General features: G+C 54.8%; 1 protein-coding gene across 7 annotated transcripts in view; it reads right to left on the bottom strand.

The window, feature by feature from the left end:
- AGRN (agrin) overlaps positions 1 to 22,196 on the bottom strand; it is a 216,395-nt gene that overhangs the window by 93,303 nt on the left and 100,896 nt on the right. For 5 of the 7 annotated variants that reach the window (XM_030537623.1, XM_030537625.1, XM_030537624.1 and 2 more), the window contains exon 3: positions 9,931 to 9,978. In XM_030537623.1, coding sequence (XP_030393483.1) covers positions 9,931 to 9,978 — 48 coding nt within the window. Of the gene's footprint in view, positions 1 to 9,930; positions 9,979 to 12,194; positions 14,210 to 22,196 lie in introns of those variants that run through there. The other 2 variants (XM_030537628.1, XM_030537629.1) reach the window with 1 other exon arrangement.

Below are 22,196 nucleotides of genomic sequence, written 5' to 3'. Positions count from 1 at the left end.
CCTTGCAACATGAAAGTGCATAAATTGATCCTCAAGAGAAAGCTAAAACTTCAGTGCAAATGGAGAGGGGAAAAAAAATACTCTCAAGAGATCAAAAGTGGTGTCTAATAACCACCGCTACTTCCCAAAAGCTGAGCAGTAAGATGAGCTATGTTTAGCATCTATTCTCTCTCTCCAGAGCAACCCTGAACCAGTGCAAACTGGCTGAACTGAAGCGTGCTCTGCCGCAGCAGAGCTCCTGGGGTGCACAGCAGAGCCAACATCCCAGAACAAGTAACGGGCACGTTCCCACTCCACGAAGCAGCAAGGAATGGCCCTGAGTGGCTGCTGCTGACAGAGAGTGCCCTGCCTGCCTCTGGCAGGGGGGCAGCCACATTCTAGGTGCCTAGGAGAGCCATCTCCACCCACAGCGAGTCCATATCAGGAAAGCCACAAGCAGAGATAATGGAAAGTTATCCAAGTAACAAGTAGCTTTGCCAGGCCTGGACAGGATCCTTCCACAGTCACCCTGTACCATTTCCATAGCCTGGCAGTGGATTGGTTTCATGTCCTTCTGAAAGGTTCCATTCTGCTTCCATGGGCGTTGTCTACCTTTCTTAGGTGCTTGCAACAGTATCTGAGTGCCCCGGTCTTTAACGCATTTATGCTCACAACACCCTGGTACAGTAGGAAAGGACTAATTTCCCCATTTTCCACACAGGGAACTGAGGCACAAAGAGGCTAAGTGACATGTGCAAGGTCGTGCAAGGAGTTTGTGGCAGAGCTAGGAATTGAAATCAAGTCTCTTGACTCCCAGGCTAACACACTAACCACTAAGCCATTCAGGTACAGGCCCAGGATGGCATCTTATAGTCATTACCATCCGAACAGACCACTGCCATGGGATCACTGACTTCATCAATGACCTTCCAGTGGGATTCATTCTGTCATCTCCTTCTCAGACATTATTGAGAAAGAGGCCGGGGCCTACTAGGGGAAATCAAACATTCTTCCTCCCGAACCACATTGGTGCTTGTTAGGTTTTCTATATTCCCTTTCACCTTTCAGGTATTTGCGCTTAGAACAAGAGCTCTCTTCTCTCTCCCTCCACCCCCCTTTTCTAAAAGCAGAGCTCTCCTAGGATTTCAGCCTATTGCCACGGGAATTATTCATGATTAGTAATCAGTAGAAAGCTGTACGTTTACCACTGTAACGTCGGTGCAGGAGCCAATAGGCTGGGAAGCAGCCAGGCCCCGCCATGGGAACACAAAGGGTCTTGGGTCACCAAGCAAGTGTAACAACACAAGCATCTGATTGACTTTGGAGGGAGTTGCGAGCGCCCATTTCATCTCAAGATCAAGCCCCTGAGCTGTGGCACAGAAGTGCAATGAAAACGGATCAGTAGGTCAATACGCCCGTCTATATTTTAATGAAGTCTTAGGGAGCTGCAAGGCTGTATGTAATTAAAGGGAACAGTTGGCAGGGGGTGGGGAGAAAGTTGCTGAAGAACCCAGTATACACATTTAACCTTGCACAAACAGAAGGGGCCATTTTTTTGTGATGTGAGGTGAGGTGTGACAAAATTCCTGCCATGCTCCGATTCCCCCGACTTCTCCTCACACCCCCTCGGCCAGGCGTCTCCAACTTTCCCAGAAGGAAAGGAAGGACAACTAGCTCTGCCGTGAGAGCTGCAAGGGCCATAAGCCAGGGCCTGGCCGCGTGTTAGTTACAGGGCTGCTGCAGAGCAAAACAGACGGAGCCACCCAGAGATTTGGGGAGGTCACAAACCGAGCGAGAATCCAACACGGTGGGGTTTTAACCAGCCGCTAGGCTGGTAGGCTATTAACAGACTGGCAGAAGGTTGATTCTGGCCTTGTGCTCATTAGCCACTACCTGAGCACCACGCACAGCCTCTGGTCAGAGCCTGAAACCATTACAGGCTTTCTCCACCATCTTGGGAAAATTACCCCCAGCTTCCCCCAAAGCCTTCAGAATATACACCCACCCACCGCCTGCACAGAGAGGCCGTGCAAAGCAAACACACCCATTGCCTGTGCACAGCAACTGACCCTCTGGGAGGCCTCGAAGTTGTAGTCAGTCACAGAATTTTAGGCAGACAGTGGATTTTGTAGGCATCTCCCTTCCCCCACTGCTTAAGCCCAAAGCTAGTGGCATGAAGGATCTTAGTACCCTGCTAGATGATTCCCCACCAGCAGCCTCATCCCGGTTTGACATGACAGCTGGCTGCCACGGCAACTATTCCCCCATAAGGGAGGGCTGGGAATTTGGGTAGAGGGAAAACAAGACTCCCTCTGCTCCCTGCTGCGATCCGGCTTGCACACAAATTGCCTTTCATCGCTTACAAGTTGTGAATTGCCAATAGTGATAGCTTAAAGCTCCGGGATGAAGCCCGTGGTCAGCAGCTACACTCCTCTGGCACGCCGGAACACTCAACAGTGAGGGCTTGTCTTCACGTACAGAACTGCGGTTGTGAAGACGCTCCTACGCAGCCCGTTGGTGTAGTTAATCCACCTCCCCGAGAGGCGGTAGCAATATCGACGGGTGCAACTCTCCTGTCGGCAGAGTGCTGCCCACACGAGGGGTCACGTCAGGACAACTACGTCGCTCAGGGGTGTGGATTTTTCACATCCTTGAGCACTGTCGTTATCCTGATCTAGGCTGTAGTGTGGACCTGGCCTAAGTGTAAAACTCATCTGTAGGGGGGAAGACAGGGTTTTCTCCGAGGTCCGTCTGAGGCTGTGCAATGGACTCCCCCAGGAGCGAAGGACCATCCCAAACCTCCCCACTTTCCGCTCCAAGCGCATGCTGTGTTTCTTTGAGCTGCATTCTCTAACACAACCCACAACCCTTTGAACACAAGACACTCCTCTGCACGTGCTGTTCTACACGTGCTTCTTTTGGGAGAGACAGACACCAAACAACCCGGGACAGATGTGTGGCCCACTGCTCAAAGGCACTCGGACAGGGGTGGTGAGAACTGCAGTATAAGAACCTAGATAGAATAGGAGAGGAAGGCCAGCAAGCCACTCACCTCTTTCTAAATTCACCCGTCAGAGAAGCAAAATGAACTAGGACCGCTGTAAAGTAGGGAGAACAGTACTGACCTACTTTGCATGCCCACTCACACCCCCTGCTCCAAACAGTTTACAATCTAAAGAGAGAAGACAGAAAGGAAGGTTTATTATCCCCTAGTTTACAGATGGGGAACTGAGCCCCAGAGAGATTAATTGACTTGCCCAAGGTCACATGGTGAGTCTATGGCAGAGGTGGGAGTTCACTCCAGATCACCTAAGTTCCAGGGCAGAGCCTTCACCACAAACCCATCCTTCCTCTCAGATATTTTTGTCCAGACTTTCTTTTGCAAGACAGGAGCAAACTCACTCCCCGCCAGCTGCAGGTGCCACATGGACTGTGCGAATAGCCAGCACCACAAAAGGCCAGGGGGAGGAGAACTAAGAACCTTGCATGATTTCTCAGCCAAAGTCAGTTATCCCTCCAATTACATCTTTTTATTAATTATTATTATTATTAAGGCAGTTAAATTAAGCAGTCAGAAAAGCAGCAACTCTCCCGCAGCGCCGCTCTGGGTAGGGCAGGCAAGACCCAAACCACTGACTCCTTAAGTCTGAAGCCAGGTTTACGCTCAGCCACAAAGTCTATAAGCCAGAGAGAACCAAACCATCTGCGCAGATGGCTGAGCCCCCGCCCCCTCTCCAACACTTTAGACATTGAACAGATTCTGCCAAGCCAGACAGATAACCCCTTCCGGTTCCTGGGCTCCCAAACTGTTTGCACTGTCAAGTTCCTGGGCAAATTTCCAGGCAATAACTGATAGCAGAGAAAGCCGGGAATGGGTTTGGAAGAAGGGGAGAGAGAGAATGATTGCTGTCTCTGCTGAAACCCCAAGCAATTGAAGTACAAGTGTAATTACATCGTGTGTGTGTGTGGGGGGGTCCCTTGTAAAGTGAATTTAGCACTGGTGCAAGGCACTGGACTCGTGTCCCCACACACTGAGGAACAGCGATTACCAGCACTGTGATTTTTATATTTTTTTAGTGTGCGGGTGGCAGCTCCGTGGGCTCCCCCCCCCCCAGCACCCAGCTAAGCTGTCTCTGCCTGGTGCTGGAGGGGCCCCCATCTAGGGAAGCAAGACAAGCTCTTTCACCATCACTCAGCACAGGCCCAGCGAGGACGGGGCAGAGAAAGAAAATGGCTGCTGATTCTTTGGGGGGAGGAGGGGGGAATATTTTGCAATACAACTCTGGCACTAACCAGATTCTAAATACATGGCACCGTCGCCTTCCATCCCCGCCGGTTTCCACCAGCGATGCTGCGCACATGTAGCTAGATGGGGGCAGGCTATGACACAGAACAAAATAGGCTGGATTTCCACCCTAGGGCGCTGAGGCTAAGGGGAAAGGGAACGGTCAACAGTCAGCAATGCAGCCAACGCCGTAGTGATGCTCTCGGCTACCAGGATCCAGTCAGGATCCACAGCACAGCACTGCATGCAGGAGAGACAGCCCCAGTGGCCAGCCAGAGTCAAAACGGTCAGATTTATGGCTCTTCAGGATTTAATCGGCTAACTGATTCTCAATGCAAAAGAGAAAAGCCGCCTGCAAAGCAAACACTGCAACCACCACCCCCTCCGTCCAGCCAGCCACTGCTCTGCAAAGCCTGTATTTATGGGGCTGCCAAGCCAGAGAAAGCGGTTTTTCCAATATTTAATTTATCAAATGGCTCGTCTCCTTGTGCATTGTGGCTGGTTTTATGGGTCCATAAACAGGCGCTTAGCGCGCTGCCTGGGCCCCGTGGGGGAGGGACCCACCTGGTTCCAGCCACCCTCATCAAACCAGTGGGAGATTGAATGGCCAGATCTGCAGCCTTCTCTTTCAACAGCTCCCAAAGCCCTCAGCAGCACTGGCGTCCATCCCCGAGCCCTGGTGAATAACTGGGAGGGTTCCCCTGTGGGCTGGAGACATCCCAGAGGACAGCACGCTGGTCAGAGGCACATTAGGGCTGAGAGCAGTGGGAGACGGTCTCCCTCTCCCAGCAGGAGTGGAGGAGACAGTGACGTAGCCTCAGGGTTTAGGAGAATCGCTTTGCGTCACCCCTGCTGTTGTCTCTAACACACTGTCGGCTGGGCCATCCGCACTCCATGCAGGTCTTACTCGCAATTACCCAAGTGGAGACAGGTTCCAGAAACTCAGCAGAGCAGCCCCTGGTGGGAGGAGGAGATGGAGAGGGGCGGGGAGGAAATCTCAGGCTTGGCCTAATCCATCAGCCAAATGCCTCGTCCTATATATTCCACCCAACGGGCCAGAAATGCCACTCCCCTTACCCCCACACACCCCCCAACACATCTTCCCTGCTTTAAAAGGGGGACAGTTCCCTTTGCCCAGTTATAACAACTCCATTACACACACACACACACACACCAGTTACCAACTCTAGAAATGGATGCTAAAAACGACTGCCCCATCCCAGCCACATGCACTGCAAAAAGACCCTGTAACGCTCACCATCGATTTCATTTGAGGGGCGAAAACCAGCTCGCTCTCTCACATACACCTCTCTGTGCCACACCTGTCAACAAAATCCCTCCAGAACATTTCTGCTTCCAGAGGCCGACACATAACCACCCTTTAGCTCCCATATTCAGATAAGCCGTTCCACCCCTCCCCAGCCTTCTGAAAACAGGGGAGCTGCATTAGACAAGTGAGACTCTATGGGACAGATCCGCAGCTTGCGGAAGTGGGCACAGCTCTTCTGGCTTTGGTGGAACCACACAGGATTTCAACCAGCTGAGCGCTATGGCAAAGATCGACAGGGTTCCCACCTGTCCAACAGCAGGGACAATGGCAGGGTTACGCATCTGGGAGACAGAACAGCGTGAGTCACCCCAGTTTGGGGGAAGGGAGATGTCGCTCCATAAATCAGTCTGTGGTCAAGGAGTTTTCTAGGGTAGAGACTTGTTCATTTAAAAACCTCCAGCTTATTGCTAATAAATGACACCTTTGCGCTCGTCAAACACTCCTCTTCCAGTGGCTTCTGACAGCTGGTGGAGGCCTCACAGGAAGGGCAGACTGGGGACCCCCTGGACACTCAGTCTTACCCTCAATTTCAAAAAGATTCTTGGGGGTGGGGACAGGGGGGAACCTCTGGGTTTCCTGTATGTGTTTTGGAATTTTCAGAGGAAAGCCCAGTTTTATTCTCTCGTCCTAGTCCCACAACACTGGGCACGTGTGGTTAGGTGGGTGGGCGTCACCCCACCATGGAGCTTAAAAGGCAGTTTCATTCTCCAGCCATTCCTTGCAGAGAGAGGAACCCAAACTCCAAATCCTGGGTCCAAAATTTGGAGCCAGTTTCCTCCAAGAATCCAAGGTTTCAGCTCAGCCCACCTTGCTTCATGATTTTTAATGAACCATCATAACCACAAAGTCTTTCAGAAGAAATATGGACTCTTGTTAAGCTTAGTTATGCAAAGAGAAGATGGAAAAAATTCACACATCCCACTGGACCAGACAGACGTGACATGATAGAAATTGTTCCACTGGAGCATCTTATTGAGAAGATTAATGACACAAACGGAGTTTTAACGCGATACGGTCGTTTCCCTTATCTAAAAAGAAACACGGACATGTACCGGAGCGGGATGTGATGCAATGGGAGATTGTGAGGGAGGCAGCATCGGGAGGATAAGCTCAGCTTTCCAGGATTTTGGTTTGCTGCTTCTCTATAATATAGTCTCACGTCTAGCTGGGCATCACTGTTTGAAAATCCAGATACTACATTTGAAAATAAACCTAACCCAACCCAAAAGAGTGTAAGGGCTTCAGGATAAAAATATAGAACCACATATCCCCAGCTGGTGTAAATGGGAGTAAACTCCCTGGAGTCAACAGAGCGATGCAGATTTGCAAGAGCTGAGATCTGGCCCAGAACGTAAAGCAGGAACAACCCAGAAGAGCGGCACTCTGCGTGGAGCAGAGTTGGAGAAAAAGCAATTGACAGCGCCTGCCGGTTGCTATGCGCTCTGTCAGTACTGCACATATTCGCAGCCCTCCGATGAGGTACCCCTCCCAGGAGTGCCTGCCTGCTGACTGATGTCATCACCACCCCCACACAATCAACTGCTGCCCGAGAACAATGAACATGATATCACTACTTCTGTGTCACAACTTCGTGGTAGTGAGGGGAGCTGGGAAGGGCCCAAACTCTTGTATAAAAGAGAAAGATTCCGTCCCCCCTCCCACAGTATCGTTCAATAGCTAGCAGGTTGTGAGAACTGAGAGTGGGAGGGGGTAAGCGGTTTAAAGTTACTAATGGAAGAGGCCCCCCCCACAATTAAAGGTAGGACAAATGCAACTACATCGCCAAGTTACAGTAGGGGTGTCTGTCTAGCTTCATTCTTCTACAGCTCCCAGTCCCATAGTACCCGAGCCCGACCAGCCCTTTAACTGGATTAGGAGACCCAGGTATGGCCCAGGCGAATCTACAGGTGAGAGCCCCCATCCTGCAAAGATTTGCGCACGTGCTTTTCTTTAAGCACGGGCGGAATCCCGTGGACATTGACGGACTACAGCTGAGCTGAAAAATTAAGCTTGCACACAAGTCTTCGCAGGATGGGGGCCTATGCAGATGAGGGGTGACTGATGCCAGCGGGTTCTCTTATGCAGTCCCATACACACAGGGCCGGGGAGTTGGTCTTGTAAAGAAATCTGCAGTCCCCTCTCTCCACGCTGCACCCCAAAGCGCCATAGGGGAGCGGGAGGCACTCCAGATTTTTATCAGACGCGTTTGAAACGTTCTAGGCGCGCAGAGAGGGCCCTCTTTAGGCGTAAACCGTGTGCATTTCCACCTCCTGACGGGGGACTCAGTGGAAGGTGTCAGCTGGATGGGCTGGGTTATTAATATTTCAGAGCCCCGAGGTGGGAGATACACCTACGTTCCTTTTTATTTTTGAATTACACGTCTTCTTGGGTCCAATTATAGATTAATGACATTTTATCTGGCATCTGTTTCTCTCCTATCTTCCTCCCTACCCTGAGAAAGTAAGCGAGAGAGAGAGAGAGAGAGAGAGAGAGAGAGAGAGAGAGAGAGAGAGAGAGAGAGAGAGAGAGAGAGAGAGAGAGAGAGAGAAAAACTAACATGCTATAATCGGCTGCATTTTTAGATGGGGTTATCTATGCATTCAACCAGTGAAACATGGATAAGGTGATTGCACAGAGTGTAGGGAGAAAATGAGGCTTTTTTCTACCAGGGAAATAGCATTGGGCTCTGGGGAAGGGGAACTCCACTGAGGCAAGGAGGGTTAAGATAAAGGGATAGTGGGGAATCCAGGAGCAGAAAGTCTTCTGGCTCCATCAGGGATGCAAATAACCCCAGGGAAGGGGAGAGAGTTAGGGTCAACATTTCTAAGCATCCAGCTGGCTCGCTGTCAAGAAAGACATTTATGACCATGGCAGTAAAAGGCACCCGATGCCCAGCTGCAAACCAGTTTCCATTTTGCCTCTCATGCCAGGAGGATACTCAAAGTGCTGTGCCAGCTGCAGTCAGAGCCTGACAGATTTTGTGCAGTGTTAGTACAGCAGTACCACCAGAGAGCAAAAAAGCGCGATGGGCCATGGTGACTCAACTTCCCCAGTGTCTCCAAGACCTGGAGCCTTTCCCAAATTGGTCTGTATGTCCTAGGGATGTGGCTTTACCAACAAACAAGCTCAAACCTTCACCCTAGGCTTGGCTGCTTCAAAGGTTCCTCCTTTCTGGACTGTTCAGCCCACACCCTATGTCCCCTCTCTCTCCAAAAGCACCTCCCACCTCTTATATCCAGAAGAGGCAATGGGCCATCTGCCTCAGTGAGTCTGCAGAACCCACTTAACCCTTTCCCAGTTTCAGGAAAGCACTGCCTGCCTGTTACCCATGCCTAGTGGGAGGTGGGGGGGGGCAATGGGCCAAGGTTTGTGGCACATTGGCAGCGGGGAAGCTTGTACAGCTGCTGCCCATGCTGTGGTTAAGCAGAGGACTTCAGCCTCTGGGCCTTTTGCCAGCAAAGACTTGAGAAAAAAGGATTTTTGTAAAGATGTTAAACCAAGAGCTTGGATTATTTTGCTTCTTGGGCAAGGTCTTGGGTTGTTCCTTTCCGAAGCCTCAGAACTTGTGAGCTTAACGATACACTGACGAGACAAAAGAGATCACGAGGGGGAGAATTGCTCCCGCTCCTCCTGCACACTAACACATCACCTCCTTGAAAAGGGGCTTTCCCTGGCCATCCTGCCTGGAAGTCTCTGCATCATGTGCTCAGGGCACCTCCTCCCCTACTCCCTCTTACTTTTCTGCAAACCAGCCACTCAACTCTGTGTGACTTTCTCACCCCAGTACCAATGCCCAGTGCACCTTGGGGACAACTGCATTATGGCCATGGAATTAGTCATCAGTACTTCTTCCTCTATAAACTGAGCAAGATCCCACCTCTGGTCCCCTCCATCCCATCAGACTAAATGGCCTAGCTGGGTTTTGCAAGCAGAGCAGGTTTAAAAGATCTGCCCGCAGCAGTTCTAGATGGGTTTGTGCCACCTCTTCTCAGGAATGGGTGTCAGAGAAAAGGAGCCACACAGTGTTGCGTCTTTCCAGAAACGAGAGCAGACAAAGCCACTCTGCTCCCTCTTAGGCAGGCAGAGAAATGGTGGGGGGCAAGGGAGCCCAGCCGGCTCAGGCTGCAAGAGGGAAGGGAGGGAGCATGTATGTGTGAACCAGTGATTTAGCTCAGGAGAGAAAGATAATTTAGTCAGGCTGAGAAATAGATCACTGGGTCAGGGAGGCGTTTCTCCACGAGGCAGCTGGAGGAAGCAGAAGAGGCTCAAGTGATTTGCTTTCAAGTGTATCCCAAGTGCAGAAAAATCAAGCTTCAGGAAGCGATCCTGTACTTACCATCCTGCGGTGTCGGCAGCGGCGGGGGGAAATAGTTACCGGGCTTGTCTGCAAAGAAACAAACACAGGGAAGATCAGTGCCTCCTCCAGCACTGGCACAACCCTCCCTCCTCTCCGCAAAGCACTGTCCATGGTTAGAAGATGGTATTCAAAACTCCTCTAGGGTCCTTCACCCAAGGATCTCAAAGCTGAAGCCTCACATCTGCCCCTTGGGAGGTAGTACCAGAGAGGTTAAGTGACTGTCCCCAGGTGACAGAGCAAGCCAGTTGTGATCAGGAGGAGAAGCCAGGAGTTCTGGCTTTGCTGTTGAACTGCGGATCCCCAAACATTTTCATGAGGCTCATTTGACTTCAGACCTGATGATTCAGAGAGTTTCCTACAGAGCCGGCCCCCTATGCCCAGCGACACCTACGAACCAGGAACAGGCATTGCGGACTGGGGCTGCATGTCAAACCCGGCTCTGGCAAAGTCTTCCCACAGTTCGGGGAGATTATTTCTTGTTGCCTTGGGCAATTACGTGTCATTTCACCAAGGCCGCCCTGCTCAGCTGGGATGCTAATCAAACTATTTATTATCTATCACCCAAGAGCCTCCCAAGACACCAATTCATCAAGGCATTCAAGTTGATCAGCAACACGATTTTGAGAGCAACAGCCACACATGCAACAAGGAGGCGTGGCAGGGTGGTGGTGGTGATAGGGGAAATAGTACGACAAATGGATAGCCTGGGCCGTAGGGAGATGCAAGATGCAGACCACGCGACTAAAAGGATCTAGGGACTGAAGGATCCTACAGAATTACAAACCGAGCCATGGGGAGAGAAGCCTAGTAAGTTACAAGCCCTCCTCTGAAAATAAATCGGAACCTGATGGACGGAGGGGGCTTCTCCAGTGTGTGTTTTGCTAACTCAGGGGCCTGCTCCCTTCATCCCTGCCTATCGTATTTCCCCATAGAAAACATCTTCACCTCCAGCTCCCAAATTATGGTGGAGCAATCTAGTCACCCACATCTTTCACAAGTAACTTGCCCAAAGTCAGAAAGCGAGACTAAGGCAGAGGTAAAAATTGACCCTGGGTCTCCCGAGGGCCAATCCAGTGCCGTAGCCACCAGACCATCCTTCCGGGCCAGCTGTGGCACTAGAAACACTGCCTGGACCCTGCTCCGTACAACGCTGCTTTTTAGCTGCTGTCACTGTGCCCTAACCGCACTCCAGTGGGAGGAGGCAGCATTTCCAGATGATTTCCCGGCCTCCTCATTTCCCAGGTGCTCTCGCAGCAAGCGTTTGAGACCCAGAGAAGTTTTCTGGCCAAGGGTACGGCAGAGGAACATTTGCTCTGAAGGCTTCAGAGGAAAGCTGCAGCCTGATGGATTTCTCCTCCCCGCACTGTGTAACCAAGCCTGGTACCAAGGAGACACTGGCAGGGGGTGTTAGACACCTGTGCGAGAGACGCTCTGAGTGGACTTGGCAGAATGATGGAGTGGCCTGTATGTGCCACTAGCCCAGACTCTCGTGTCAGTCACCACCTCAGCCACTCACTGCCCAGAGCCAGCAGGACCAGCTCCCAGGGGAGGCCTCTGCCTCCTTGCGCTCACACTGATTCTTGCTGACCTCTCGAGGAGGGACAGGGAAGAGAACAGGGATCCTGGAGTCACTGCCCATCAGGCACAGCCCACCCCAATGAAATGCACGGAACAGCAGAGAAAGGGTGATGGAGAGCAGGGGATTAAGTGTCTTGCCCAAGGCCAGCCAGTGGCAGAGGCAGTCATTGGGTATGGAGCTCACAGAAGCTCCTGGCTCCCAGCCCTGTGCTCAGATCACACCTCCCTCCACGCATAGCCCTGGCAGAACCGCAGATCACTTGTTGCTGCCTTTCTCTTCCCTGCTAACAGCTGTCCCGACAGCTTCTCCTGTGTCTGGAGCAAAGGGACCCAGGCAGAAGGAAATGCAGCCCCCACCCGGGAAGGGGAGCCTGCAGGGCTGGGATGGGGAAGCACGGGCCAAACAAACCACACTCCGTTTTTCTCCTCCAACAGCTGACCTCGGCTTGGGCAGCAGCTCTTGGGAGACAGAGCAAAGGAGGGGCCAGGACTGAAAAGGAGTGAGGATCAACACACGCGCGGCTATTGGGATCTAGGCTTGGACTGGGAAGGACAATTAGGAGTCAAACAGGCTGTCCTGATTTAAAGCCCCTGCCCCCACCCCCTCACATCTCCCCTCCTCCTCCCCAACCCACCATGGAACCTCGATGCCCAGGGACACCTACAGTTATTGAGGAAAAGCAGCACAGCAAACCCCAGGGTGGAGGTGGCCAGGAGGATGAGGCAGATGTTGCAGGGGATCATGAAATAGCGCACCACCAGGGAGACCTTGTGCTGGTACATCCGGTCCCGCTCCAAGGTGCCGGGCGCCATGGGGTACTGGCAGGCCGTCATGCCGCTGCTGGCACGGGCCCAGCCTTCCGCTGGCACATCCGAGGCAGAGGGGACCCAGCAGGGGTGCAGGAGGACCCCCCTTCCTCTTCTGGAGCTGCAGGGAGCTACGTTTTCCCAGGGATTCCCATCCTCTGGCTGGCACGTATGGATGGGGTGGGCTTGGCTCACTTGCAGAAGGAAGAGTTTACAGCCACACACTCCATCCCTACGGTCTGCACAACGCCGCAGGTGTTAGGACCCAGGGCCTAATCTGGAGCCCAAGGGGCCAGTCGGGTAAAACTCCAGAAAGCCTCGCCCCGTCTCAGCTTCACAAATCCCCTTGGAGCCAGAGGTTGCAGGTGGGGACGCGAGGATCACCATTAACAAACAAAGCAAACAACTGCCAGGGACACAGCGGATCAAAGGCCTCCCAGCTTCTGAGCCCCAACCCGCCAAGGGCTAATGCTGGGGGAAGAAATTCTGGACGTCTCACTAGGTCACCCGCCCAGCTGCGGGAGCTCTGGTTCTAGAGACAGGGACCTGCCCCCAGAAGGGGGACAACTTGTCATGGACACACAAGCAGGACACCTCCGTACAGAAGAAAGGTCCCTATTTCAGCAGAGATGTGGCTGCTCCAGATGGGTGTGGCCGCCCCGTTAGTGCCCAAGTTCAGGTGCTGGTTGGGTCTCGCTGCTGGATTGCTGAGCTCCTTTGGTCCGTGTGTCTGACTGTAAACCCTAGACAGACCCACATGTGCCAGTCTCTGCCCCCCAAGCTGAGACCTGCTGGCCAAACACAGGGGGCTTAACTAGCAGTTTGCCCACGTTCCAGCCCAGGGCAGCTCTCTTGCCACACTCCCCTCTTCAAAGTGAAGCCAAAGTCCATCCCCGCTCAGCTCCGGCATCCTAGACAGCTGCTGGCAAGCGGCTCTCCTCCTCCGCCCCTGCAGCGGCCAGCTCCTTCGCACCCCTCCACCGAGCTGGGACTTTGGGAGGGGGCCCAGCCTTCGCTTCCCCTCTTTCCCACGCCACCTGCTCTCAGAGCCTGCCTGCAGAGAGCACAGCGACCTGACACAACCACGCCAGCTGGGACGGGCCAGCTCTCCTCCTCACGCCGCTCGGACATGCCCGTCCTGCCAGGAGAGATCCCGATTCCTCACTGAGTCAGGCATCAAAGGACACACACCCGAACAGTAACTGAGCCACCGGCAGCGGCAGCTTGGGTGGGTGGGAAGGAGCGGAGCTTAGAGACCTAATTCCAGAGCCCGGGGGGGCTCTCTCGCACAGCGGAAGGTTTGTGCAGCCCCAAACAAAAAGCAACTGTGTTATTTCCCTCGTGCTCCATGCACCCAACTTGCTTTATCCACAGCCAGCGCCTCGCTGGGGTTGATGGGGGGGGCGGAGGGGAAGCAGGCAGGGAGCGTGTTATTGTTCGGTGCCCCTCTCCATCCTGGGCTTTGCACTGACTCCACACACCCCCATTGCGATTCCTCAGGGCGAGCTCGCAGGGCGTCCCTGGGAAAGCTCCGGCGAATGCCCAGTGTCCCTTCGCAACACCGTCAAACCGCCACCGAACAGGAGACCGGTGCAGGGAACCGAGAAGGGAGGCGGGGAAGGAAAGCTGGCTCCAGGACCAGCAGCCAGCCAGCACGGAGAGGCCAACTCAAACAAAGGCGAGGAGGCTTGGGGGAATTCTCAGCCCTAGCTCCTCGGGGGAGTTCTTCGCAGGCGAAAGCACAAAGGGAAACAGGGAGGGGGCCCTTTGCACCTCAGCTCGGCTGCTTTCCCCCCCACCCCACGGCTCCAGAGCCACAGCCACCTGTGCGCAGCTCCGCGCTCCTTGGAAATGTGGGGCTGAGCCGGGATCGACCAGGAGCTGCTGGGATATTCCACTCACTTCTGTCTCTCCTCCCGAGAGCATGAAAAGCAGACGCCCCCCTGCCCCCCCCCCCAGCTTTCCATTCGAGCACTAAAGATGTGGAGAGGGGCGGAGACTGCACTGTCAAAACTCATTATGCCTCCCCCTGAGCAGCGTGCTCCTGCCCCCTTCGCCCCCTCCAATCCCGCTGGAGGGGTGTGGGGAACGGGAAGCCTCCCCCACTGTGTGGGGAGGGGAGGGGCCCTGCTCCCCCTTCGTGGCCTGAGCCCTCAGAGGAGGGAAGCTTTCAAGACACAAGAGCACTAGCAGAACAGACCAGCTGGCCCTGCGAGGGTTCACATGGTATGAATGAAAGCACCAGCCCCGTTGGGCCCCACCGAGGGAGATTTCTGGCAAAGAGCGGGGTATGGCCAACGCTTGACGCCCTGGCTTCAGCTCACAGCTAGACTAGCGCTGAGGAATTCAGAGCCCGATCCCAAGCCCTGCAAAAAGCAAATGAGGCTCCCCCATGGTGGCCAGTGCACTCGGGATCAGGCCCGCTAAGTTGGGGGGGTTGTAAAGACTGTTGTTTTCAAGCGGGTAAGAGGCTTCCCCACAGTTCCATGGGGCTCTGGTTGGAGATGAGAGCCAGAGCAAGCACCCAGGGTCCTGGCAGGCATGGTGGACTGAGAGGGCGGGGGGCAGCAGAGGAGACAAAGAGTGACACTTCCGCAGACTGGCTAGTGGGCGTCCTGACAGAGAGTGACACTTCTGCAGACTGGCTAGTGGGCGTCCTGAGCCAGCAAGCAGCTGTGCCTTCAGGGATTGTCATGCACCTCCATGTCACCACCGCCCCTTGTCAGGACCTGACAGAGCTGTCATGGCCTGAGCACCAGCACCAAGCAGTCCTGACACATTAGACACCGGAAAGCAGCCCAGGGATGAGCCGGGCTTTGGGCCAGAGGGGAGTCAGGACCAAGAGCCCAACGCCATCGGTGAAGTGCCAGGGACGGGAGCAGAAGGGAAAGAAGAGAGTCCCCCAGGCCTCGGAGCAAGACGGCCCCAGCTTTGGCCAAGGCCCACAAAAGAGGCATGTGTCCTAAAAACGACGCAGGCCAGATGCAGTAGGGGCAAGCCGATGCCCGTTGAAGTCAATGAACCGATTCCCATTGACTTCACCCTCCCTTGGCAACACGGCGCCCGTCAAGTCGAGCACCACCCCCTGGCGGAGGGCAGCAGCGGCATGGCGCTGGTATTACACACACTCTCTGCCACCATCGATACCATGTATCCGGAGCGCCGGGACCTGCCACAGTGCTAATTCCAGCCCACAAAGCTTCTCGTCAGGCTGAAATAGATCCTTGGGGGTGCGGGGGAGTCACCCCACACACGGAAGGCACCCCAGCGCTCTGACCCTTTGCAACGCAGCTGGGGAGGCAGGAGGCAGCCATGAATACAGGCACCTGGGGTCAGGTGGCAGCGCACTGTCCTCATGCCACAGCTCAGCTGACGCTCTGCCGACGCGGGAGATGTTCCACGCTTCAGGCTCCACGCAGGGAAGAAGGGAGAGATATGGAGATACCCCCTGCCACGCTGGCAATTGCCGTCTGCTTATCCTGGATCCCACGCTGATTGTGCTGGGGGACGTGTGCATGGGGGGTGCTTATTGCAGATACAAAGCGCCGGGGGGGGGGGGTGACAGAGGCAGGGAGGAAGAGCTGGCTGTTGTCAGACATGGAGGCCTCTGCAAAGGCAGCTTCTGAAATACGTTCCGGCATCTCCAGCTTGATTTGCTTTCCATCAGGCAGCTGTCGCTGCCAGGGAAACCAGATAGCTTCTCCTCTGCAGCTGCCAGCCTGTGCCATGGCCCACTCCATGAGGGAGCAACGCTGCCCCAGCTGAGCCGTCCATGACCCCCCGCCAGATCTCCACTCAGGAAGCCATCCCGAAGGCCAGGCTATTTTTAGTGGAGCAGCCTCAGCAGAGACCGGGAACGAGGGGGTGCCTGAGCCCCATGCTTCCTCTGCGGAGACGCCTGGCTGGTTAGTCACCAGAACTTCAGCCTCCCAACAGCCTGAAAGGGAGGCAGTGCGTCGTCCTCCAACTCCCGCCTGCCTCTCCGGGGCTGACCCCCTGGTCATCTGGGCGGTTTATCCGGGCTGAGGGCCACACCTGTCGTGCACAAGAACAAGCAGATTCCAACCCCTCTCCTCTTCAGTGCCCAGCCGGCAGCCAGAGGAGACTAAGCAGTTCCCTGCAGGTGGAGGTCAGGGAGGAGGCCGGCAGAGAAAGTTAAGCTACAGCTGTGAGCAGCTAAGCAACTGCCTTAAACCCACAGAGCAAGCCTAGTCAGCTCAGCGGCTTCCAGGATTCAGCTGTGCTGAGGACAGGAGACCGAGGTCTCCCCACTTCTCCCCGGTGGTTGCTCCTCCCGTGTGCTCAGGTCCAGGCCTCAGCCCTCGCCCCCCGATGCTGCAACGCAGAAGAGCCAAGCTACTCACTGCACGGCCCCTCCATCCCGGCTCCAAACAGTAAGGACAAACCCCCAGCAAAAGGTGAATGGGATTAGCTGCGTCCCTCTGCCCGGCCCCCTAATGCAGGGATCGATCCTGCTGCCTCAGCGCACACTGGGCACCAATCCCAGTGGCAGGTACCCAGCAGCCAGCAGGACCACGGGAAGGCTCCAAGGACCCAGCAGAGCTCTCAGCAGGAAGCCCCTTGGAACGAAAGTGTGCCGAGGACAGTGAGCGAGATGGGCAACGAGCAGGCTGGGAACCAGTCCCCTCCCTGTGTGGAGAGCAGCAGCCAAGAGCCTGCTCCCAAAGGAGGCAGGGGTTACAGGGGCACCTGTGTCCTGACAACTGGGCTGAGATTCACCCCCTCAACTCACTCCAGACAGCGTAAGAGGAGCCTTTGCCACCTGCTCTGCCTTGCCACACACACTCTGGCCTGAGGGATGGGGTAGAGTCCAGTGCCCTGCGTCTCCTATTCCCTCTGCCCCTCCCCAGGGGTACCAGATGTCCCAATTTTATAGGGACAGTCCCAATTTGGGGGGCTTTTTCTTATATAGGCACCTATTACCCCCCACCCCCTGTCCCAATTTTTTGCATGTGCTATCTGGTCACCCTAGCCCCCCCCTGCCCCCGACCAAGTGTGCTTCAGAAGCATTAAGGCCTTTCTAGTGCTTTAATTCTCTGCTCAGCTCAGGTCTGTGACCCTTAACTCTAGGCACCCCACCCTGGGAGTTCTTAGGGACCCAGATTGAAACCCAAGCACTTCCCAAAGCTGGTGGTTAAACACACCGGACTCCTGGGTCCTACCCCAGCCCTGCTCCAGGCTCCCGCTGTAACTTCAGGCAAGTCCAATCTCTGCAAAGTGGGGAAAGAACAGGCCTTCCACTCTGCCCAGGGGGGATTGCATGGCTGGAAGCATTAATACTGACAGGCCTGTTAAGAGCCCAGGGGGAAGGGGCACAGGAGTGCAGTGTATTGTTCTGGGATGCAAGCAGCAATCACTGGCTGTCCCCCATGCTGTCAGCACACCTCGGATTGCAGAGGCCAATCCGACAGGCTAAATCCAAAGGCTTGGCTGCAAATACAAACAGTTTAAGCAGCAAGCAAGCCCTTTGCGTAGCTTTCTTTGCATGTTTCCATATGCACATCAGGCACACCACATTCCTTCCTTTCTTCCAAGATTTCCAAGGGCTCTGTCCCTGCAAGCCTTTCGGGGGCCACTTTTGGGGGGCAGAACCACGCCAGAGGCACGCACCTTAGCTCCCTGGAAGCACAGGTTCGAATCCCAGCACCTGAGCTCAGCACTTCCTCCTTGGCGAGGTGGGGGGGAGGGTGAATTAATACAGTTGACCCCAGGCAGGTGGGCTCTAGAGTGGTTATACATCCCATTGTGTATGTGTCAGAGTTTCCCTCTGTGTACAAGCCAGTCTCAGCCTCAGTTCCCAGTCGCTGTGTGAATCATAGAATATCAGGGTTGGAAGGGACCTCATGAGGTCATCTAGTCCAATCCCTTGCTCAAAGCAGGACCAATCCCCAACTAAATCATCCCAGCCAGGGCTTTGTCAAGCCGGGCCTTAAAAACCTCAAAAGAAGGAGATTCCATCCCCTCCCTAGGGAACCCATTCCAGTGCTGGTCACCCATCTCCTTTGCTGCTGTCCTCCACACAGAGGTGGCTGCATTTCTGCGCAGTTACACAGATATAGTCATTCATAAATTACAGGATCCTTTCGTATCAAGGATGCGCTCTCGAGGAAAAGCGCTCTCCTTGCCCAGCCTCCTCTGCTGGTCTTCCCTAGAACCTGCACTTGGAGTTTTCCATTATGCTCCTCCTGCTCCAACACCCGAGCGCAGGGGGGACCGAGCAGAAAAGATGAGCAGAAATGAAAGACAAAGAAAGCAATATTGCTCTGTCATATTCCGAGCTGTTAGCTTGGGGTCTTGTAGCAGAAAAACAGTCAGGGAGATCCTGCCAGGCAGCCCAGATGCTGCAAAGAGCATTCCAATCTCTGAACAGCCATTTGCAACTAAGGGACGGGGATGGGAGCTGAGTGCCCCTCCCCATCCCCCTTCAAGAATTGGCTTTCTGCGAGGACAGTTTGCAACAGACCAGTGCATCCCCCTAGGAGAGGAGGCTTGCTAGGATTATGGGGACTCTAACCCCCTCCTGCCCCAGACTTTGGGAGCAGGGGCAAGAACCCCCATCCTCCTGACACACTTTGTGAAGTCACAGTGTGAGATCGCCCCCATAGACTGCTCCTGCTCTACTCCCAGCCAGCATCAGACTCTTGGGAGGAGGCTGCAGGGCATCCTGGCAGCGGTAGGTCAGTTAGCCCCACTGGTATCTAGCAGCCGGCAGGGAATGAGCCCACCAGAGGCCCCGGTGCGGCTGGTTTGGGGACAGCAGCACAGCATTCGGCTGAGGACTATTTAGAAGCAAGGAATCAAAAGGGCATACTTGGGACCTGCTGGGAAATAATGCAGCAGCCGCTCACTCTGGCCTTGGTCTCTTCCCCCCCCAACCTCGTCCCTCCAGCAACGAAAGGGCCCTACTCGTTCGTACATCAGGAGAGGGCCAGCAACCCAAATGGGACCATTGTACACTCAGAAGGGTAAGGAGAAGCGTGGGCTGCTCTGCCCCAGCTCTCCCCTCACGTGGGAGAGGCTCCGGGAGGGAAGGGAAGAGCTGAAGGGTATTTCAGCCCAGGGAACACCCCCAGTTTCTGTGGGCAGAACCCAGTGAGAAGAGGCCAGGATGAAAGGTCCCAAAAAGGACAACCCCAGGGGGAGCAGAATACACACACACCCACCGCCATTCTTAAACTGCCACGAGGATGTTCCTCTCTGCTGCATCGTTCCAGGCTAATCTTACATGATGCCTCTCCCAGTGGTATCCAGCCACCTGCCTCACATACCCCCACATCCCCAATATCCACGGTGCCCATCCCCGTGGTATTCAGCCACCTGCCTCACACACCCCCACATCCCCAATACCCACAGTGCCCATCACCATGGTATCCAGGAATCTACCTCACGCATCCTCCCCTCCTCATCCCCAGTCCCCCTCACCATGGTATCCAGCCACCTGCCTCACATACCCCCACATCCCCAATACCCACGGTGCCCATCACCATGGTATCCAGCCTCACGCACCCTCCCCTACTCATCCCCAACTCCCACAGTGCCCCTCACCATGGTATCCAGCCACCTACCTCAAATGTCCCCATCCCCAACCCCCACAGCACCCATTACCGTGGTATCGAGCCACCTGCCTCATGCACCCCCACCTCGCCAGTCCCCACAGCACCCCTCACTGTGATATCCAGCCTCCTGTCTCACACACCCTTCCCCAACACCCACAGTGTCCGTCACCGTGGTATCCATCCACCTGCCTCATGTCATCTCCCTCAAAATCCCCCCTAAAGGGGTTGCATCTTTCACCTGTGCCCCCTGCCAAGTGACCTTCCCCACCCTGGTTCCAGCCCCCAGCAAAGATTCGGAGAGTCTCCCTGCTTCACAAATAGCTAGAGAGCTCCCACCCACTGCTGCGGCTGCCCTGGGAGAACTCAAACCCCACTGAAGTGGGGTGATGGCAGGGCCAATTTAATGCCATCAGGCACAGCTGCCATTGGTTCATTATGGAGAACAAAATATTAGCATTGGAGTGCTTCCCCTCCCCTCCCCCAGCTTTCTAAACTGGCATGTTTAATTCATTAAGGCCTCTGTGTGGTCGCTGGCCCTTTTAAAGCCCAGCACGGCTAATGGGTTTATTTCTAAGCACTCCCGGCAAGGATTTAACAGCTGCTGCCAATGGGCCAGAAACGGGGTGGGGGTGGAACTGCCCATGTCTTATTCTCCTGCTTCTGTGACTCAGGCTCTGCAGGGGCCAGGAACTTCTCCTGGCTCTGCGGTGGCCACAGCTGCGTCTCAGTGCCTACAAGAGATGTGCCGCGGCCAGCTACAGAGCTCACCTAGGGGCAGGGCGTGGGATGAGTCCTGCCCTTTACAACCCACACTGGCCTGTGGGGTGGGGAAGGTGGTGTGGGGATGAGAGGTATTTGCCATCTACTCCTGTCTCCAAGCTTTCTGATGTGATGGCCCCAAGGCAGGATAATGGAAGGGACAGATAATTAAACATTGAAGTTCTCACTGGCCTGATCAAGGGGCCACATGGCTGCCAAGGGCTGGGGGGCAGGGATAGCCCCCTTTCCCCAGGAACAGCATGTCTGGGGAGCCCCCAGTGTGCATGAGGAGGAAAGAGGAATGGTTTTAATGCCATAGTTGATGAAAGTAGAGTGGCCTTTCACAGCTGAGGATGGTAGAACCAGCCCCTAGACACTTCAGCATAGGCTCCTCTGCACCAAGCCGGATTCCCATGGGAGAGGGATCCTCCAGGGGTGCTCAGATCCAGTGGCAATGGGTGCCATACAGGACCCAAACCAAGTAGGACAGGACCCTCCACCATCCAGGCACGCAGCTCTGTGTTCACCTCAAGGCTCCATGATCCAGCATCCCCATCCCATCCATGAATCATATCTATATTTGGGGAGGGGGATTGACAGACTCTGCGGGTCCCTGTTGGGCACCCGTCCTGCCACAATCCCCTTAGGGGAGTGGTTTATTTGGGAGGTGGCCAATCCCCATTGCCCCCGCCCTCTTCTCCCTGGCCAGAATGACAGCTGAGAGCAACCTCAGCAGAGACTCGGATATCAATGGCACTTTGGAGTCTGAATGACAGCTGCCAATCTCCTCCCTCAGAGGCAGAGCCAGCGGCCCTGCAGAAAGCAGCAGCCCAGCTCCCAAAGCTGCCTGGTGCCCGCTCGCTGCCTGGCTGCACTCTCCGATCCAGTTTGGTAGTGGGGTAATTGGTATTTGACAGCACCCCATGGCTACGGCACCAGTTGCAGCGTCCTCTGGGGAACCCGTTTAAAGGGTTAACGGCAGCTCCCCCACCCACCACCCCCTCATGTGCTTTTACAGGCTAATTACCAGCATTAGGAAGAAAAGCAGGGGAGGGGGAGAAGACTGGGGGTTTTAATGATTTCATTTAACACTTGGCAGGACCCAGCTTGCTTCCTGCTGAGCAGCACTTGGAAGTAAAGAGCGTTTTGAACCTGGCACTGGGGAGGGGAGAGTGGGAGCATGCTGGGGAGGGGGCACAGGGGTGGGGCCCCGAGCCCTGGAAAGCCATGCTGGCATGCATGCTGGGAGCAGAAGAGAGTGCTAATGAAGGCCTCTCCTAATTAACAGCCACACCAGGGGGGCTCAGCATGAGGCCGCTCCTAAGACCAGGGTTTTTCCTGCTTAATGACTTCGTACCCAGATGAACACACTGAAACAGCGGGTGGACGGTTTCAGCCCCTAACACAGGTTGGGCACGAACACAGGGAGAGCTCAGTTTGTTTGCTGCCTTTTGGGTAGATCTGGGGCAGGAGCGAGGCAGATGGTGGGACCTACGCTTGGCCAGCAGCACCGCTCAGAGAGAG

Source organism: Gopherus evgoodei, chromosome 18 (genome assembly GCF_007399415.2).
Source record: "Gopherus evgoodei ecotype Sinaloan lineage chromosome 18, rGopEvg1_v1.p, whole genome shotgun sequence".
Lineage (NCBI taxonomy): Eukaryota > Metazoa > Chordata > Testudines > Testudinidae > Gopherus > Gopherus evgoodei.
This window is presented reverse-complemented; position numbering and strand designations above follow the sequence as displayed.